At 35.6% G+C, this 15,619-nt stretch overlaps 1 protein-coding gene across 1 annotated transcript in view; it reads right to left on the reverse strand.

Annotated features, from left to right (window-relative positions):
* Positions 1-15,619, reverse strand: part of LOC150089364 (uncharacterized) — a 64,236-nt gene that overhangs the window by 24,990 nt on the left and 23,627 nt on the right. Inside the window, exon 4 of the mRNA XM_090368548.1 lies at positions 10,124-10,218. Within this exon, the coding sequence (XP_090224674.1) occupies positions 10,124-10,218 (95 nt within the window). The remainder of the gene's footprint in view (positions 1-10,123; positions 10,219-15,619) is intronic.

A 15,619-nucleotide genomic window follows, 5' to 3' on the forward strand; every position in this document is an offset into this window, starting at 1 on the left:
TGAATGCTATCCATCCAAAATTTATTCTTCTCTTGACTTCCATCCATTTATCATTATTACAGCTAATGACTTGCTCCAGATAAATATATGACTCCACCTTTTCAATTACTGCTCCTTCAATCATTATTTCCCTTTCTGTTGCATACTTGTTCATCATTACTTTTGTTTTAGCCATATTCATCTATAGTCCAAAATCCTTACTAAACTCTGCATAACTGATTAAGATTTTCTTCTAATTCTTTGGGATCATGGCTTATGACCACAATATCATCTGCAAATTGTAAATGGTTTAGGTACTCTCCATTCACATTGACTCCTTTCTGCGAACAGTCTAATCTTCTGAAAGCTTCCTCAAGGGCAGCAGTAAACAACTTCGGAGATATGTCTCCTTGTCGAACTCCTTTCTCAATTTTAAATTTCCTACTGTCTTTGGCTAGTCTAATAAAGGAGGTAGCATTCTCATATATTTTCTTCAAAATCATAATATATGGGGTATCTATGCCTTGTCTTTCCAATGCCCGAAACATTGCTTTATGCTGTATGCAGTCAAATGCCTTTTCATAATCCACAAATGCCAGGCATAATGGTGTTTTATATTCATTTGCTTTCTCTATTAGCTGTGACATTACGTGAAGGTGATCGATAGTTGAGAATCCTGTCCTTAAGCCAGCTTGCTCTTTCGGTTGATTCTCATCAAGTATTCTTTCTAATCTGTTAGTAATGCCCCTTGTGAACAACTTGTAGATGTGGGATAACAAGCTAATTGGTCTATAATTTCCAATTTCTGATTTATCTCCTTTCTTATGCAGCAAAACTATGATTGCATTATCCCACTCCTTAGGCACCACACCTTTTCTAATGCATTTTGTGAAGTGTCTTGCCAGTTTCTGTGTCATGTCTCTTCCTCCCAATTTAATAACTCCAAAGTAACATCTTCCCCCGGAGCTTTCTGGTGCTTCATTTCTTCAACGCATGTCCTACCTCATCAGGAAGAATATCAGGTATGTTGTATGTGTTACTAATTTGCGATCCAACTTCCCCACTGCTGGCATCATTCTGTCGCTCCTTGTATAACTCTTTATAGTAGTCTTCTGCTATTTGAATTATGCCTTCTATACTATTCATAAGTACACCATCGCTATTCTTCAGTTTCAGTATCATTTGTCTTTCTGTATTTCTGCTCACGACTGCTGATTTAAATCCTTTGTTTTCCCTTAATGCTTGTTCTACTTTTCTTGTGTTAAATTTTCTTATGTCCTCTCTGAGTCTCTTTCTAATGGCTTTGCATAACTCAGTATACTTAATTTTCTCCCTGTCATTGTTTTCTTGCTCTTCATTCGTTGTCTACGGTTCATCACGATAAGCGTTTCTTGACTGATTTTCTTCTTCTTTGGATATCTTTTTACCTATAGATTTCTTGGGCTTTATCACTTTCAGAAAGTTGTGATATTCCTTGTCGATATCTTGGTCCTGAACAGTCTGCAGAAGCTCAAACATGTTCTTAAGTTCCAGTACATACTGCTTTTTCTCCTCTTCTGTTATCTCAAAGACGTTTGTATTATTTACTCGAGTCAGTTTTTTTCCTTTCTTTTCTTACATCTATATCAAGTGTGCATCTTACCATTCTGTGATCACTTCCAACATTTACCATGGTTCAAGACAGTAACATCATTCACGATATATCTTCTGTTAGTGAGGATGAAGTCGATTTCATTAGTTGTTAATCCATTTGGGCTCGTCTCTGTCCACTTTCTGTTCACCCCTTTCTTAAAAAAAAAGTGTTCATTACTGACATTCCTTAGATTCTGCAAATTCCACAAGTCTTTCACCAATTCCAAAATTTCCTATAGTTCCCCTTTCTACGCTGTTTTGTCTCTTTCCAACTTTAGCATTGAAGTCCCCCATAATGATAGTGTAGTGGGTTTTCTATTCATCTAGAAGACTCAATTTCGATGTACATTTCTTCAACCTCTTCATCATCATGGCTCAATGTTGGTGCATAAATCATTATAACCTTTAGCTTATACCTCTTAGAAATCCTGAGTAGTAGTCTTGACACCCTTTGTGATGTACTTTTGAATTCCAAAATGTTGTTTTTTATATCTTTATGGACCAGAAAGCCAACTCCACCTTCACTCCTTTCACTGTTTCCATTGGTGTACAGCATATTTCCACTTGATAAACTTATAAGTGATTCATTTCTTCTTCTTGTTTCAGCCAAACCGATGATATTCCAATTTACATTAAGATTTAGTACTTGCTGAATATTTTTGCAATGAAAATTTTCTGTTAAAGTTGGCTTGCGTAAGTGACATTTTTGAGAAGCTTGACACATTGAAAGGAGTAACACAAACTTCCTTATAGTGAAAGCATTTGTAAGTACAATGGGAAGCTGAGCTTGTGGGTCAGAGAACTAGAGGGAAAAAGTTTGAACATGTTTTCTTGTTTGAAGGATTTTGTGAAGGAAAACAGGTTGGAAACAAGTGAGACTGGAACTAAGCAGCATATTACCAAAGATCAGCTGACTGATCTACAGCACAGATTCTTTAAATATTTTCCAGAAGCAGTGAATGATAAATACAAATGGATTATAGATCAGTTCTGTGCTGATTTGCTGCCAAATAACGATTTCTCTCTACAAGAAATAGAAAACTACATTTACATGATTTCTGATACTTCTTTAAAAGTTCAGTTTCCTAAGAAGTCAGGCACAGAATTTTGAGTGGGAAATGGAGGGGAATTCCCTCACCCCAGTAAGAAAGCTGTGAACATCTTCCTTCCTTATGCATGACTGGATTTTTAGCAGTGGCCACTATTGAAACAAAGTTTCATTTTGTGATGAATCTGGAAAATCATCTTCCAGTGGCCATTTAAAAACTCCAGCCTTAGTATGATAAGTTATATTTCAAGTGGCAGCTGCAGCCATCTCATTAATCCAATTAAGAAACATTTTAATTGGATTAATTAAAATGTTCCTCAGCATGAATTGTTGAGGAGGTTTCCATCCTGCAGTGGGTTGATAATGGCTGCACTTTACCTTTTTTTTTTTTTTTTTTTTTTTCAAAAATATTTTAAGGGTAGCACAAGGTATAAAAGTTTGGGAACCCCTGAATTAAACATTTTAAACAACAATGCAACATTACTGTAGTGTGTGCGTATGTGTATTTTTAAATAATGTACTTTAAAATTATTAAATAGCAGTACTTCATACACTTAATTCAAATTTAAAAGTTTCAATTTCTTATAACAAATCTACATTTTCAAATAAGACCCATTCACAGAGAATCCAATTTCAGAGTGTGTATATATACTATATATTATAAACTATAAAAGGAAACCTCATACCTTTATGTAGGAACAGAATTCTCTCAACATGCACATTAGAAGGAGTATGCGATTATATAATTATATGAATAAATGTCCCATGTTTAATATTAAATAAATAAATACTTATTAAAAGATTATCATGCATTCAATTCTCATCCCCAACATCATCAGGAAAAGCCAGGAGAAGTCGACAGCCATCAACACCCCCAAAAACCAAACCAATACCGCATGTTAACATGAGAACTGAAAACAATTGTTGAATTTATCCTTAAGGAACATAGGTTAAAATATCTAAAATATAAAATTATCTAAACAATGTCTGGTATAAAAATTCAGCTTTTTCATCACTCACAACATACTTATATGGGATCATTAAACCTTCATGTCAGACACTAACATTTAGTATAAAGAATTCGGATATGTTGTTTAATCAGTTAAAAGAGAAAAAGTTAAATACAGATGATAAATTATTTTCTCTAGATGTAGTTTCTTTGTACACAAATGTACATGTCGAGCATACATTAGACACAACATGGGATTTAATTAATGATGATTCCGTAATTTTAAATAAGTCTAATTTACCAAAAACTGAAATATTTCATCTAATCAAGTTTCATGTTCAAGCCAATTATATTCATTTTCAATCCAAAATTTATAGACAAATATTTGGATTACTGATGGGTCCTTAGCCTGAGCGGACTAGTTGCCGAAATTTATCTTAATAAAATTGAACAGTTATATTTAAGACTGTTTCTTCCAAGTCTAACATTTTATGGTAGATACTTGGATGATATTTTAATCATTACGAAGGATGATATAGTAAATAAGATTTTGGATTTATTAAATAAGATACATACCAGACTTAAATTTTACTTTAGAAATGGAAAAGCCACAGAAAAAAGCCATAAACTTCCTAAATTTTACTTTAACTAGAGTTAATGAGAATATACATTTTAAAATTTATAGGAAACTGACAAATTCTGGTACATTCTTACACTTTTCTAGCTATCATCCATTCACATATAAACAGAGTATTATTTTTAATCAGTTTTATAACACATAAATATAGCTCTACTCAGGAGTTATTACTAGATGAACTTATGGAACATGAAAAGATTTTTAAATAGGGGTTACACATTTGGTACCATTATGAAAATAAGACAACAAGCAAAATATAAACTAGAGACTGGTGTAATGAACAATAGATCTGAACAAAAATATTTTATTAAAATTCCATATATACTGAAATATTTTATTAAAGTTCTTCAGGTGGTAGATGACTTTCATCAACCGGTGAAATACCACCACTTTGCTTATTGGCGGCTTGAAGTGGTGAAACCCATGTTTAGTCTCTAGAGCAAAGTTTCCGGCATCCCCCTCTCCCCATACTTCTCCTTCAACCCATGCATGGTACTAAGTACTATAGGTTTTGATACCTTTCGTGTTTGGGGTTTTCATAAAAAAAAAAAAAAAAAATATATATATATACAGTATTGGTACAAACAATTTGTTAATATATTTAAAAACAGAATTTAAGATAGTGGCCCAACCTATTAGTAAACTCCATGTGAACAACATAGAGTGGGGGGACTCAGTTTCAACCATGGATTCACACAATGTAGTTTGCAATATTACTTGCGGCAAATGTAATTCTGTGTATATTGGTTCGACACAGAATTATCTTTCAATGAGGATACAACATGCGGTATCGGTTAGGGCAAAAAAGGACATGTGCCTCAGAACTTGCTTTCCACACTATTCATGATAACCATCTTTTTCTTTTTAATGAAGCAAAAGTTTTAAATACACAACATGAATATATTAAATTATTGATTGCTGAAACTCTTGAAATGAGGTTAAATGCAAATTCAATAAATGTTCGTAGCCTTATACTACAGTGCATTCCGGTTAATTGGGCCACCAGTTAATCGGGGCAGCCGCTTATTTGGGGCAAATTATGAAGAACAGAAACAAAACAAATATTTAGCCTGAATTTGTTCCGCTTATTTGGGGCAATGAAGGTCTTGATTGAACAATAAACTATATTTAGATGGCGCGCACAAACATCTAAATATAGTTTATTAGGCCTGACGTAGCCCAGTGGTCAGGAGTGAGAGTGCATCGCACGCGTTCTTTGAGTGGACCGGGGTTCAAGCCTATGACTACTAAATACGATAATTGGCGATTTATTGTAAACTCTACTGACTTGGTTGTTGTGCCGGAGTATAAACAGAAAATTTTTTATTGAACAATAAACTAATTTAGATGGTTCGTAACAAAGAGATCATGTGGGCAGCAGCGGAATCAGTTATTGCAAAGTCGTGCTGTACAGTGGTTGTTTTACGTTTGTTCTGTGTTGTGGTAATCAGAGTCTGAAGAAATTTTGCTTGCAGTTGTTTACGATCACACTCGGTACATATGTATACATCTTGTGAGTTAGAATAGATTAAAAACTGTACTAAACAGTGCACTGATTTTGGTTTCCCCCTCCCCTTTTTTTCAGTACATTTAAGACCCCTGTCAAGATGCCACATAAAGATTTGTCACTTTCAGAAAAAATCTCTATTCTTGACAAGATAAAAAGTCAACCTCCTAACATCAGTCATCGTCAGCTAGCGTAGATAATAAAGGTGCCAAAATCTACAATTTCACGACTGCTACAGCAACAAGAAAAACTTAGAGAGGAGTGGACATTGCGCGTGGATTTAAAGAAAACATCTCATAAGCGAAAGAGGGAAGGCAAAGATCCAGACGTCGAAGATGCTTTGAATCAATGGTTTTCCACTGTATCTAAACGAGGAGTGCGTGTAAGCGGCCCTATGCTAAAAAACAAGTCAGAAGAGTTGGCCAAAAAGCTAGGTCATGTAAATTTCAAAGCGACGGATGGTTGGTTGTCTCGATGGAAGTGTAGACATGACATTAGTTACAAAAAAGCACATGGCGAGAAGGACAGTGCTGATGCTACGAGTGCTGAGCAATGGAAATGTGAAAAACTGCCAGAGTTGCTTAAAAAATTTAGTGGGGATGACATTTACAATGCCGATGAAACAGGTCTATATTATCGTGCTACGCCGGATGGTTCCCTCAGCTATCAACACATAACACTGTCTGGTTCAAAGAAAGCAATGGATCGTGTAACAGTGTTGTGCTGCTCAAACATGTCAGGAAATGATAAACTCAAACTTTTGGTTATTGGTAAAAGTGCCAAACCTCGTTGTTTCAAGGGGCTTACAATAAGCAGCTTGCCAGTTTCGTATTATGCCAATAAGAAGGCGTGGATGACCACATATATTTTTACGCAATGGCTAATGAACTGGGACGCGGAACTGCAACGGAAGTCCAGAAAATTCTGTTGATATTGGATAACTGCACCGCACACTCTAATGTAGCTGGTTTAAAAAATATTGAACTGGAATTTTTACCCCCTAACACCACATCCCTGATACAGCCTATGGACGCGGGAATTATAAAAAATTTGAAGACCTATTATCGCGGAAAGCTGGTTAATCACATCCTTGAAGCAATTGAGGAAAATCTGCTGACATCATCTTCGAAATCAATAGAGGTTAGTGCAAAAGTTTCAATGTTAAAAGCTGTACAATTTATCGCTGATAGTTGGAGAGTAACAAAAAGTAAAACAATTCGGAATTGTTTTGCTAAATGTGGTTTCGCGACTAATTGTGATTCAGACGCGATAAGCTGTACAGAAAATGAAATGGCTTTGGAACTGCAGCAGGTCCAAAATTGTGAAGAATTTTTAACGATTGACGATAACCTTCAATGCCACGATGAAAATGAAGATTATGAGGAAACGATTATTGAAAAAATTGCGGCAAAGCACTCAGGACACCAAAAGACCAAGAAAATGATGACGATGATATACCTAAGCGAGTGACTAATCAGGGTGCCAGGAAATGTATCGATAAATTGAGATGTTATTTCATGCAGGAAGGCAATGAAGGTAGTCCTTTATCAGCATTAGATACCTGCGCCGACTTTGTTCAATTGCAGTCCATAAAGAGGACACGTCAGGGTACACTTCATAATTTTTTCAAAGTAAGAACCCTTAAGTAATGTGTAACCTTTGCCTGACACGGACATTATTCTGTACTGTATCTTCATTTTACACATGTACATACGTACATTTTGTTTGCTTTTAGCTTTAGTTATTTTTAAATAAATGTTTGTACCAATATAACTTAAATACAGTGTGCTTTCTTTAAATACCACATTCCCTTTATTTTATTCATACCTCTTTTGCCTCCGCTAGAATGTGCTTTTCAGCTCATTAAAATTTCGCTTAATTGGACCAAAGTGATCTGTCCCGACGTGTCCCAATTAACCGGAATCGACTGTATTTCGGACTCGTGGACTTTCACGTGCATTTGTGAATGGTAATTCGCACATCGGTTTAGTAAAATAATCTCGTAACAGGTAGTCGATAGGTTTAAGTATAAAAGAAGGGTGGGCATCATTGGCAAAAAACACTTTTCTTGTGAGCACGGAGTGTATTCGAATAAGTTTGGTCCCTTATAAGAAGTTTAGATAATTTTATATTTTAGATATTTTAACCTATGTTCCTTAAGGATAAATTCAACAATTGTTTCAGTTCTCACATTAACATGCAGTATTGGTTTAGTTTTTTGGGGTGTTGATGGCTGTCGACTTCTGGCTTTTCCTGATGTATTATGTTGGGGATGAGAATTGAATGCATGACAACTTTTAATAAATATTTATTTATATAAATTTTAATGCAATTTTCGTAATTGATTTTATTTAATATTAAATATGGGACATTTATTCGTATAATTATATAATCGCATAATCCTTCTAACGTGAGTATTGAGAGAATTCTGTTCCTACATAAAGTTATGAGGTTTCCTTTTATGGTTTATAATAATAACATTAGTAGGACATATTGAGCTTTATTTCTCTTTCGATCTTAATTAATATACTATATACAGTAAACCCTCATTAAACCGGACTAATAGGGGCTGAGGTGTCCGTTTTAATGAAAGTCCGGATTATATGAAATACGCTTTGTAATGTCTAGTGTATAACGAAGTTGTACACCTGGTTCAATTGATAACCTTCCTTTTGAATAAAATCATTCAGTTGTTTCCTGAAAGGCTCACCAGCTTCAAGCTGATTGGGCTAGCTGGGTGGGTAAAGAGCCTGCCTGGCAACCCAAAAAAAAAAAAAAAACCCTTGGGAGGTGCAATATGGCTACAGAAGCCAATGCGCCAACAACTAACAAAAAAAAAAAAAAAAACCAGCTTCAAAATCAGCACTAAGAATTTCCCCACACATTTTTTTGTTTGAAATGTTATGCTAAATCTAAAAAGCCAACCTGAGCTCACTTTAAATTGTTCAATTCCTAACTATTTAGCCAGTCTCTCCACCGCTGCTTGAATTTCTATTCCTCACACAGCCAAACCAGACGAACGAAGTTGGGAAAACCATTTGTACACAGCATCATCTAGTGCTTTATCAGTAGGCATCCGCATTTGTTTAACTTTACTTTTTTCTTTCTTCATGTTAAACTTGAGAACAAAATTACGAATTTTACTTTTTTTCTTTTTAATGTCCAACAAGGTTTGTTTTGCGATGCCGTATTCAAGACAGATGCTGGACACTGAAGCTCCTTTTTCAAGTTTTTCTATCACCGATAGTTTATCGTGAAGAGAAAGCATTTTATGCTTCTGTCCTACACTGGGCTTACTTAAAGACATAGTTTAACTGCACAGCACAAACGACAAAAGATAGAAGCGCGTAACTGCGGAGCAAACGACAAACAACTGTCTGAACTGCAGCCAGGAACCAGGTTGTTTGTGTAGCGTGATTCATCACGGACCAATGACCTCTGACACAATACATATGACCTTTGAGCCCGATCGTCATTTGATTTTTACACTTTTAATTTTTTTTAGAGCTGTCCGGATTAATGAGGGTTTACTATATATACACTGTATTTCCTATTTCTAAGAAATTCTTATTCCTATTTATTATCTTATTTATAAGAAATAAGGAGCAACTCTGCTACTTAATCTTAGCTTCACACATGCGTACATAACATCATCAGAACCATGTCACACAGTCAAGGTGCTGGAAGTTGTGTTCCGTTCCATGAGCTTTGTAAAAGAGTAAGGCAACTAATTTTAGGCTGAAATGAATTGTTTATCTTTAACAGTGAACAAAAATGAATCTCCCTTTCTGATATCTGTTTCATAAATAATAAACTTTGATCAGAATAAATTATATCAACATTCAATACTGCAGTTTGTTTCAAAAAGATGCAAATATTACAAACTTCTTTCAACAAAAAAATTGCATTATCTTATTATCTGCCAATGTAAAGTTTTAATTTCAGAAGAAATTAAAACTTTGCACTGCAATCATTAGTTAAATTTTTGCTAACAGATACCCCTTGAATTCCTGTAAAATTTCACATAAGGAAAAACCAACATCTCAGAAACAATTTTACACAGAAAATAGTGCAACATGGTTGGGATTACATTCTGGATCACACTGTGGGAATATACTGCAGAAGACAATGCAGTAGCTCACTGGTCCACACTTTTGAAACCACTACTCTACTGGTTCCAATTTGAGGTATAGAGTTGGCTTCTCCCAGTGTCCATTGTGAAATTTGTTTTGAAAGACCTTACGGGAATTCTGTTATAGGATCAGAACTGTTCTTGTATGGGTTTTTTTTTTTTTTTTTTTTTACTTAATAAAAAATTCTTTATTATTATATTACAATAATATATATACTTTTTTGTTTTTATATACTTACATTTTTGGTGGTTTTTGTGGGGGTAAAGAGGATGGCAAATTACCTTCAACAAACTGGATTCTTAGATTTATTTCTTCTACTTGTCTTCTGAAATTCTTGGATTATTCCAAATAATACAATTAGTTCATAGCCTCAATGCAAACAGGTTACATAACTCTAAATAAATAAATGTTTCTTTAATAAAGTAAATAAAAACAGTATAAAACAGAATCGAAATTAAAAACATTAAGAATAACAGATGCCTGTAATGAAACATTTAGAAAACTTAATCTTGCCAATTTATTTTATTATATGCAAACTCCTTGAAATCGGAATGCACAGGCCTGAATATACACCAAACGATTTCTTACAAACTAATAATAAACCATATTTTAAAATTATTTTCTATGTTTATACATTGAAAGTGTTTATACATAAGCACTGGGAAAGGAAAAATGAGAGTAGATGTGTTATAGGCCTAATGAATAGGCCTTGTGCAGAAAAATAGTTTTTTTTTTTTTTTTTTTTTTTTTGGTAGTTGTTGGCGCATCGGCTTCTGTGGCCATATTGCACCTCCCAAGGTTTTTGCAGTACTTTGATCCAAGCCCGAGGCGGGAATCGAACCCGCGACCTTTGGGTTGCCGGGCAGGCACTTTACCCACTCGGCTAGCCCGGTCGGCGCAGAAAAATAGTGGGCAGGTAAATGCGTGTCTTATAATGGGGGATTTTAATTTCCCAGTGGTTGACTGGAATTTGTGGGTCACTCGCACACTAGCAAGGCTTTTGGGGATTTATTGGATGATTGTTTTCTACAGCAGCATGTTCGGAAAGCAACTAGAAGGAGTAATACTCCTGATCTGATTATCAGTGGTGATTCATCATGCATTAAGAATCTGCAGATAAAGGAACCACTAGATGGCAATGATCACAGTGTGCTGAAGTGGGATTTACTCAGAGGTAACTACCATCAAGGGTAAAGGAAAGGAGTTTTGCTTTCGTTAAGGTGACTATGGTGGTCTGAGACAGTATTTAAATTCTATACGGTGGGACCAACTGATGATTTTACCAACAGCAAATTCAAAATGAGAAGCATTCAAAGAATTAATCTTGGAAGCTACTAGGCTTTTCATACCAACTAAGAAATATTGTTCAAGATTTAGGCCTAAATGGATGTCAGATGAACTAATTAGACATGTGACAGAGAAGGAAAATGCATGGGATACATATAAAATGTTATTTTATATGGCAGAAGCCTAAAAGCAGGGGCTCACATATGGTGAGTATGGGCTTGGCACACCCAGGGTCCTGAGCTGGATATTGTCATTCTTCTCTTTCTTGGTGATTCCCTTCTACTTCTGACACTTGTTCTCTCTCTCTCTCTGGAATGTTTTTTTTTTTTTTTGGCTGGTGCAGCATAAGCCTCAGGCTTCCATGCACCATATGGCTAATAATAATAATAGATATAAGCTGGTCTGTAACCAAGTTACAAAAGAGGTTAGGCAGGCAAAGGCAGATTACAAGAAATCCTTGGAAAAGGATACAAAGAAAAACAACAAAGAGTTTACTTATGTAAACTCTAGAAGGAAGGAGATAACAGATTGATCCACTTCATATCAATGGTTCAACTGTTGATGATCCTGCTCAGGTAGCTAACAAACTAAATGAATATTTTGCATATACATTCGCACATGAGGAGTTATTCAGGGAGGGGAATGTCAGAGGTGTATTAAACTCTGGCAGTAAGCTGGATAATCTTGTAATAACTGAGAGAAAAGTGCAGGAGAAATTGTTGAAGATAAATATAAGAATAGGCACCTGGGGTGTATGGAATCGATCCAGTTATATTAAAGGAGGTGGCAAAGGAAGTAAGCAAACTCTTAGCCATAATTATGAGAGCTTCCCTGGACTCAGGGGAGGTACCCATGGACTGGAGCTGTGCAAATGTGACCTCAATCCACAAAAGAGGATCAAAGGGAGACACGGGTAATTACAGACCTGTTAGTTTAACTTCTGTTCCAGGGAAATTAATGGAGGCACTGGTTAAAGAAGCATTGCAGGATCATCTAGACAAGACTTCAGTTACAGCTCGGACACAGCATGGGTTGGTTTGTTAAGGGGAAGTCTTGTCCGACCAATTTGATTGGATACTATGATGCAGTCACAAAGGAACTGGATGCAAAGAATAACTTTGATATCATATATTTGGATCTTAGAAAGGCCTTTGATACTGTTGCACATGGAAGACTGCTGCACAAATTGGAGCAGTGTGGCACTACAGGCAAATTGCTGCTATGGATAAAGGGATGGTTGAGTGGGAGAAGACAGAGAATGGTAATCAATAGACACTGCTCTTCATGGACTAACATTATTAGTAGAGTCCCTCAGGGTTTAGTGTTTGGTCCATTGTTGTTTTCTGTATTTATAAATGATATTGATGATGGTATATCAGGCTTAATGTCCAAGTTTGCAGATGATATGAAGGTTGGTAGGGTTGTTAATGACACTACGCTGCTGCAACAGGATCTAGAAAAGTTGAGCAGATGGGCTGAGAGGTGGCAAATGAAGTTTAACATTGACAAATGTAAAGTACTACACATGGGAAGCAGTAACCCCAGAGTAATGTATGAACTCTGTGGTACTACACTAAAGGTGGTAGAGAATGAATAGAACCTGGGGGTAATTGTGCAAGCAGATATGAAGTTTTCTGAGCAGTGCAGACAGTCTGCAAGAGTAGCTCATGGTGTCTTGTCAATGATATACAGGAATTTTTCTAGCAGGGATAAGGAGGTGATTATCCCCTTGTATAGGGCAATGGCCAGGCCACCCCTTGAGTATTGTATACAGGTCTGGAGGCCTCATTTTAAGAATGATGTAGAGCTGTTGGAACGAGTACAGAGAAGGGCAACAAAATTAGTGATTGGAAGAAAGGGTTGCTCTTACGAAGAAAGGCTTAAGTTTTGCAAATGGCCTTGAATGGTTTGAGCATGCTCGATGCTGATGGGATTCTTCCTCTTGTTCAGAATAATTGCCTGGGAGGGCATAAATTCAAATTGGGGAACAAAGGTTGTAGGATAGATGTGTGGAAGTTTGCCTTTAGTCAGCGGGTGGTTGATTGCTGGAACAAACTTCCATCTATCGTTGTAGAATTTGATAGCTTAAATAGATTTAAGGCAGAACTTGACAAAACATCTGGAGTGAGTGGATGGGTGAAATAAGGGTTTTTTTTTTTTTTTTTTTGGCTGATGCTATATAAGCTTGCTTTCTTGCATCATGTGCCTTTGCTAATGCTAATTACAATGAATGAGTGGTTGTGCATTACTCATTTTCTGCATTATTTTCAGCTTATACCAGATGATTTGAGAATACTGACACCTTCCAGATCTTTCTACTTCTCATGTTTGAACATTGGTAGACTGTAGTGCTATATCTAGACAAGATGTCAACCACAGTTTCTGTTTTTCCTGAATATGACACCTGAACATCAAACTCTTGCATTTGTAGAGCCCACTTCAAGATGAGTCTGTTTCTGTGTTTCATCTCGTGTAAGAATAAGAGGGGAGCTTCTAACTTGTTTGATGTTCTTTGGAGATACACAGTATAAAATTGCTTCAAAACAGCCAGATTTCCAAACAGATGTTTCATCTTTTTTTTGATGCTGAAAAATTATAGCAAGTTCAGTTTGATTCAGATTCTTGCTGATGAAAAGCAATGGGTCTAAGTTCTCCTTCTACCTTTTGATGTATGACTGAAGCCATTACCATTCCTGAAGCATCTATAGAAATGTAAAAGGTCTGTTCTGGTTTATGCTCCAAAATGACCACTAGATCAGAGGAGAGTTTACAATTATTTTGTCAGTAAATATGATCATTAACTGTATTTAGCAATCAAGTGGGTTCAGTCAAATATATCTATGTTACTGCACTCTCACACTTGATCTCTCAGTTACTTCTATTTGTGGGTGCACTAATACGAGAGGGGTTGTGAGCTTCTCTTTTAAAAAGTTATACTTTAGTGTAAGGATCACACCGATTAAATTTTATACCCTCTTTGGTGAGATCAGTGAGATCCTTTGGTGAGAGGAAGCATAATTTCTGTACAATTTGGAACAAACTAATGATAAAAGTTGATCATTCCAAGAAAACTTCTAACTTGTTTGATGTTCTTTGGAGATACACAGTATAAAATTGCTTCAATATTTCTCTTAAATAGCTTTATGCCATTCTTTGTGACCAAGTGACCCAAATATGTTACTTTTCATAAAAATAAATTATAACTTAAGCACTTTATCCGCAGATTAGTTTCTGCTAACCTGTTAACTTCAGTAAGTGGTTTCTTATGTTCTTGTAATGACTTTTAATAAACCAGAAGATAATATCTTGGAAACAAACTACTCCATTTCCAAGGACTTTCATCAACTTGTTCATAAGGCTCTGAAAGCTTTCTGCATTATTCTTAGCTCCTTGTAATAAATGACAAAGGTTATTCTTAGGGCCACATTATGCTAAAGGAAAGTGTTTTCTGTGTTCCAGTTTTAGTGGTATTTGATAATAATCACTGCTGAGGTCTAACTTTGAGAATACCTTCACTCTATATAGGCAGAATAGGACCTCTTCTAAATTTATTCATGAGGAAATCCATTGATGCTGTACCCTTATTTATAGTCTGCAAATCTAGAACAAACTTCAATTCCTCATTAGAATTCTCCATCACCATAAAGGAAATTATTCCAGGGTGGGGTTGAGGGTTCCATAATCCCTACTTTTTCATAATCATCTAATAACTTCTGTAGTTTACCTTTTGTTTTTTAATCCCAGGGGTATTTTTTATTGTATATTTGTAGGTTTGTCTGTGGCAAATGTACAGTGTTCAATTCTTGTTTTCCATTTCAATGTAGTTACATTGTAGAGACCACTTCAAGATGCATTTGTTTCTGTGTTTCATCTCATGTAAGAATGAGAGGGGCTGGCAGTCAGGGCATGTGAAAACAGGCAGATTTCCAAATAGATGTTTCATCTTTTTTTTTTTTTTTTTTTTTTTTTTGAGCTGAAAAATTATAGCAAGACTGTAGTTAACCTTCAAAAAGATTTCTGGTATAAAATTAAAAACATGATGTAAGAATCCTTTTATTACTAGCTTTTCAGCTCAAAGCCTCCACTGTCTCCTCACTAGCTCAGTGAAATGTTCACTTGTTGAACATTGTTTTCTGATATATGCACAATACAAGCAAAACCTGAGGCAGCATTATAAGTGATGTGTACAAAGCAATCTATATCACACAGGATATTTGTGAGAGAGGAGATCCATAGTAATTTTTTTTTTTATCATAACTGATAATAGTGTGTGTTTATACAAAGAAGTCACCTGTGATATGTACTCTGAATGACTTACTGATTTGGATGCTGGGAAGTTCAATTTTCAAAGAGATAGCATCTGCAATCCACCCGAGTGGCACAAGAAAGTGCTTCAGTTCCATCTGATAATCAGGATATTGAGACAACAGTTGTGTTGAAATAAGAG

Source organism: Mastigoproctus giganteus, chromosome 2 (assembly GCF_048544385.1).
Source record: "Mastigoproctus giganteus isolate SK-2022 chromosome 2, ASM4854438v1, whole genome shotgun sequence".
NCBI classification, from domain to species: Eukaryota; Metazoa; Arthropoda; class Arachnida; order Uropygi; family Thelyphonidae; genus Mastigoproctus; species Mastigoproctus giganteus.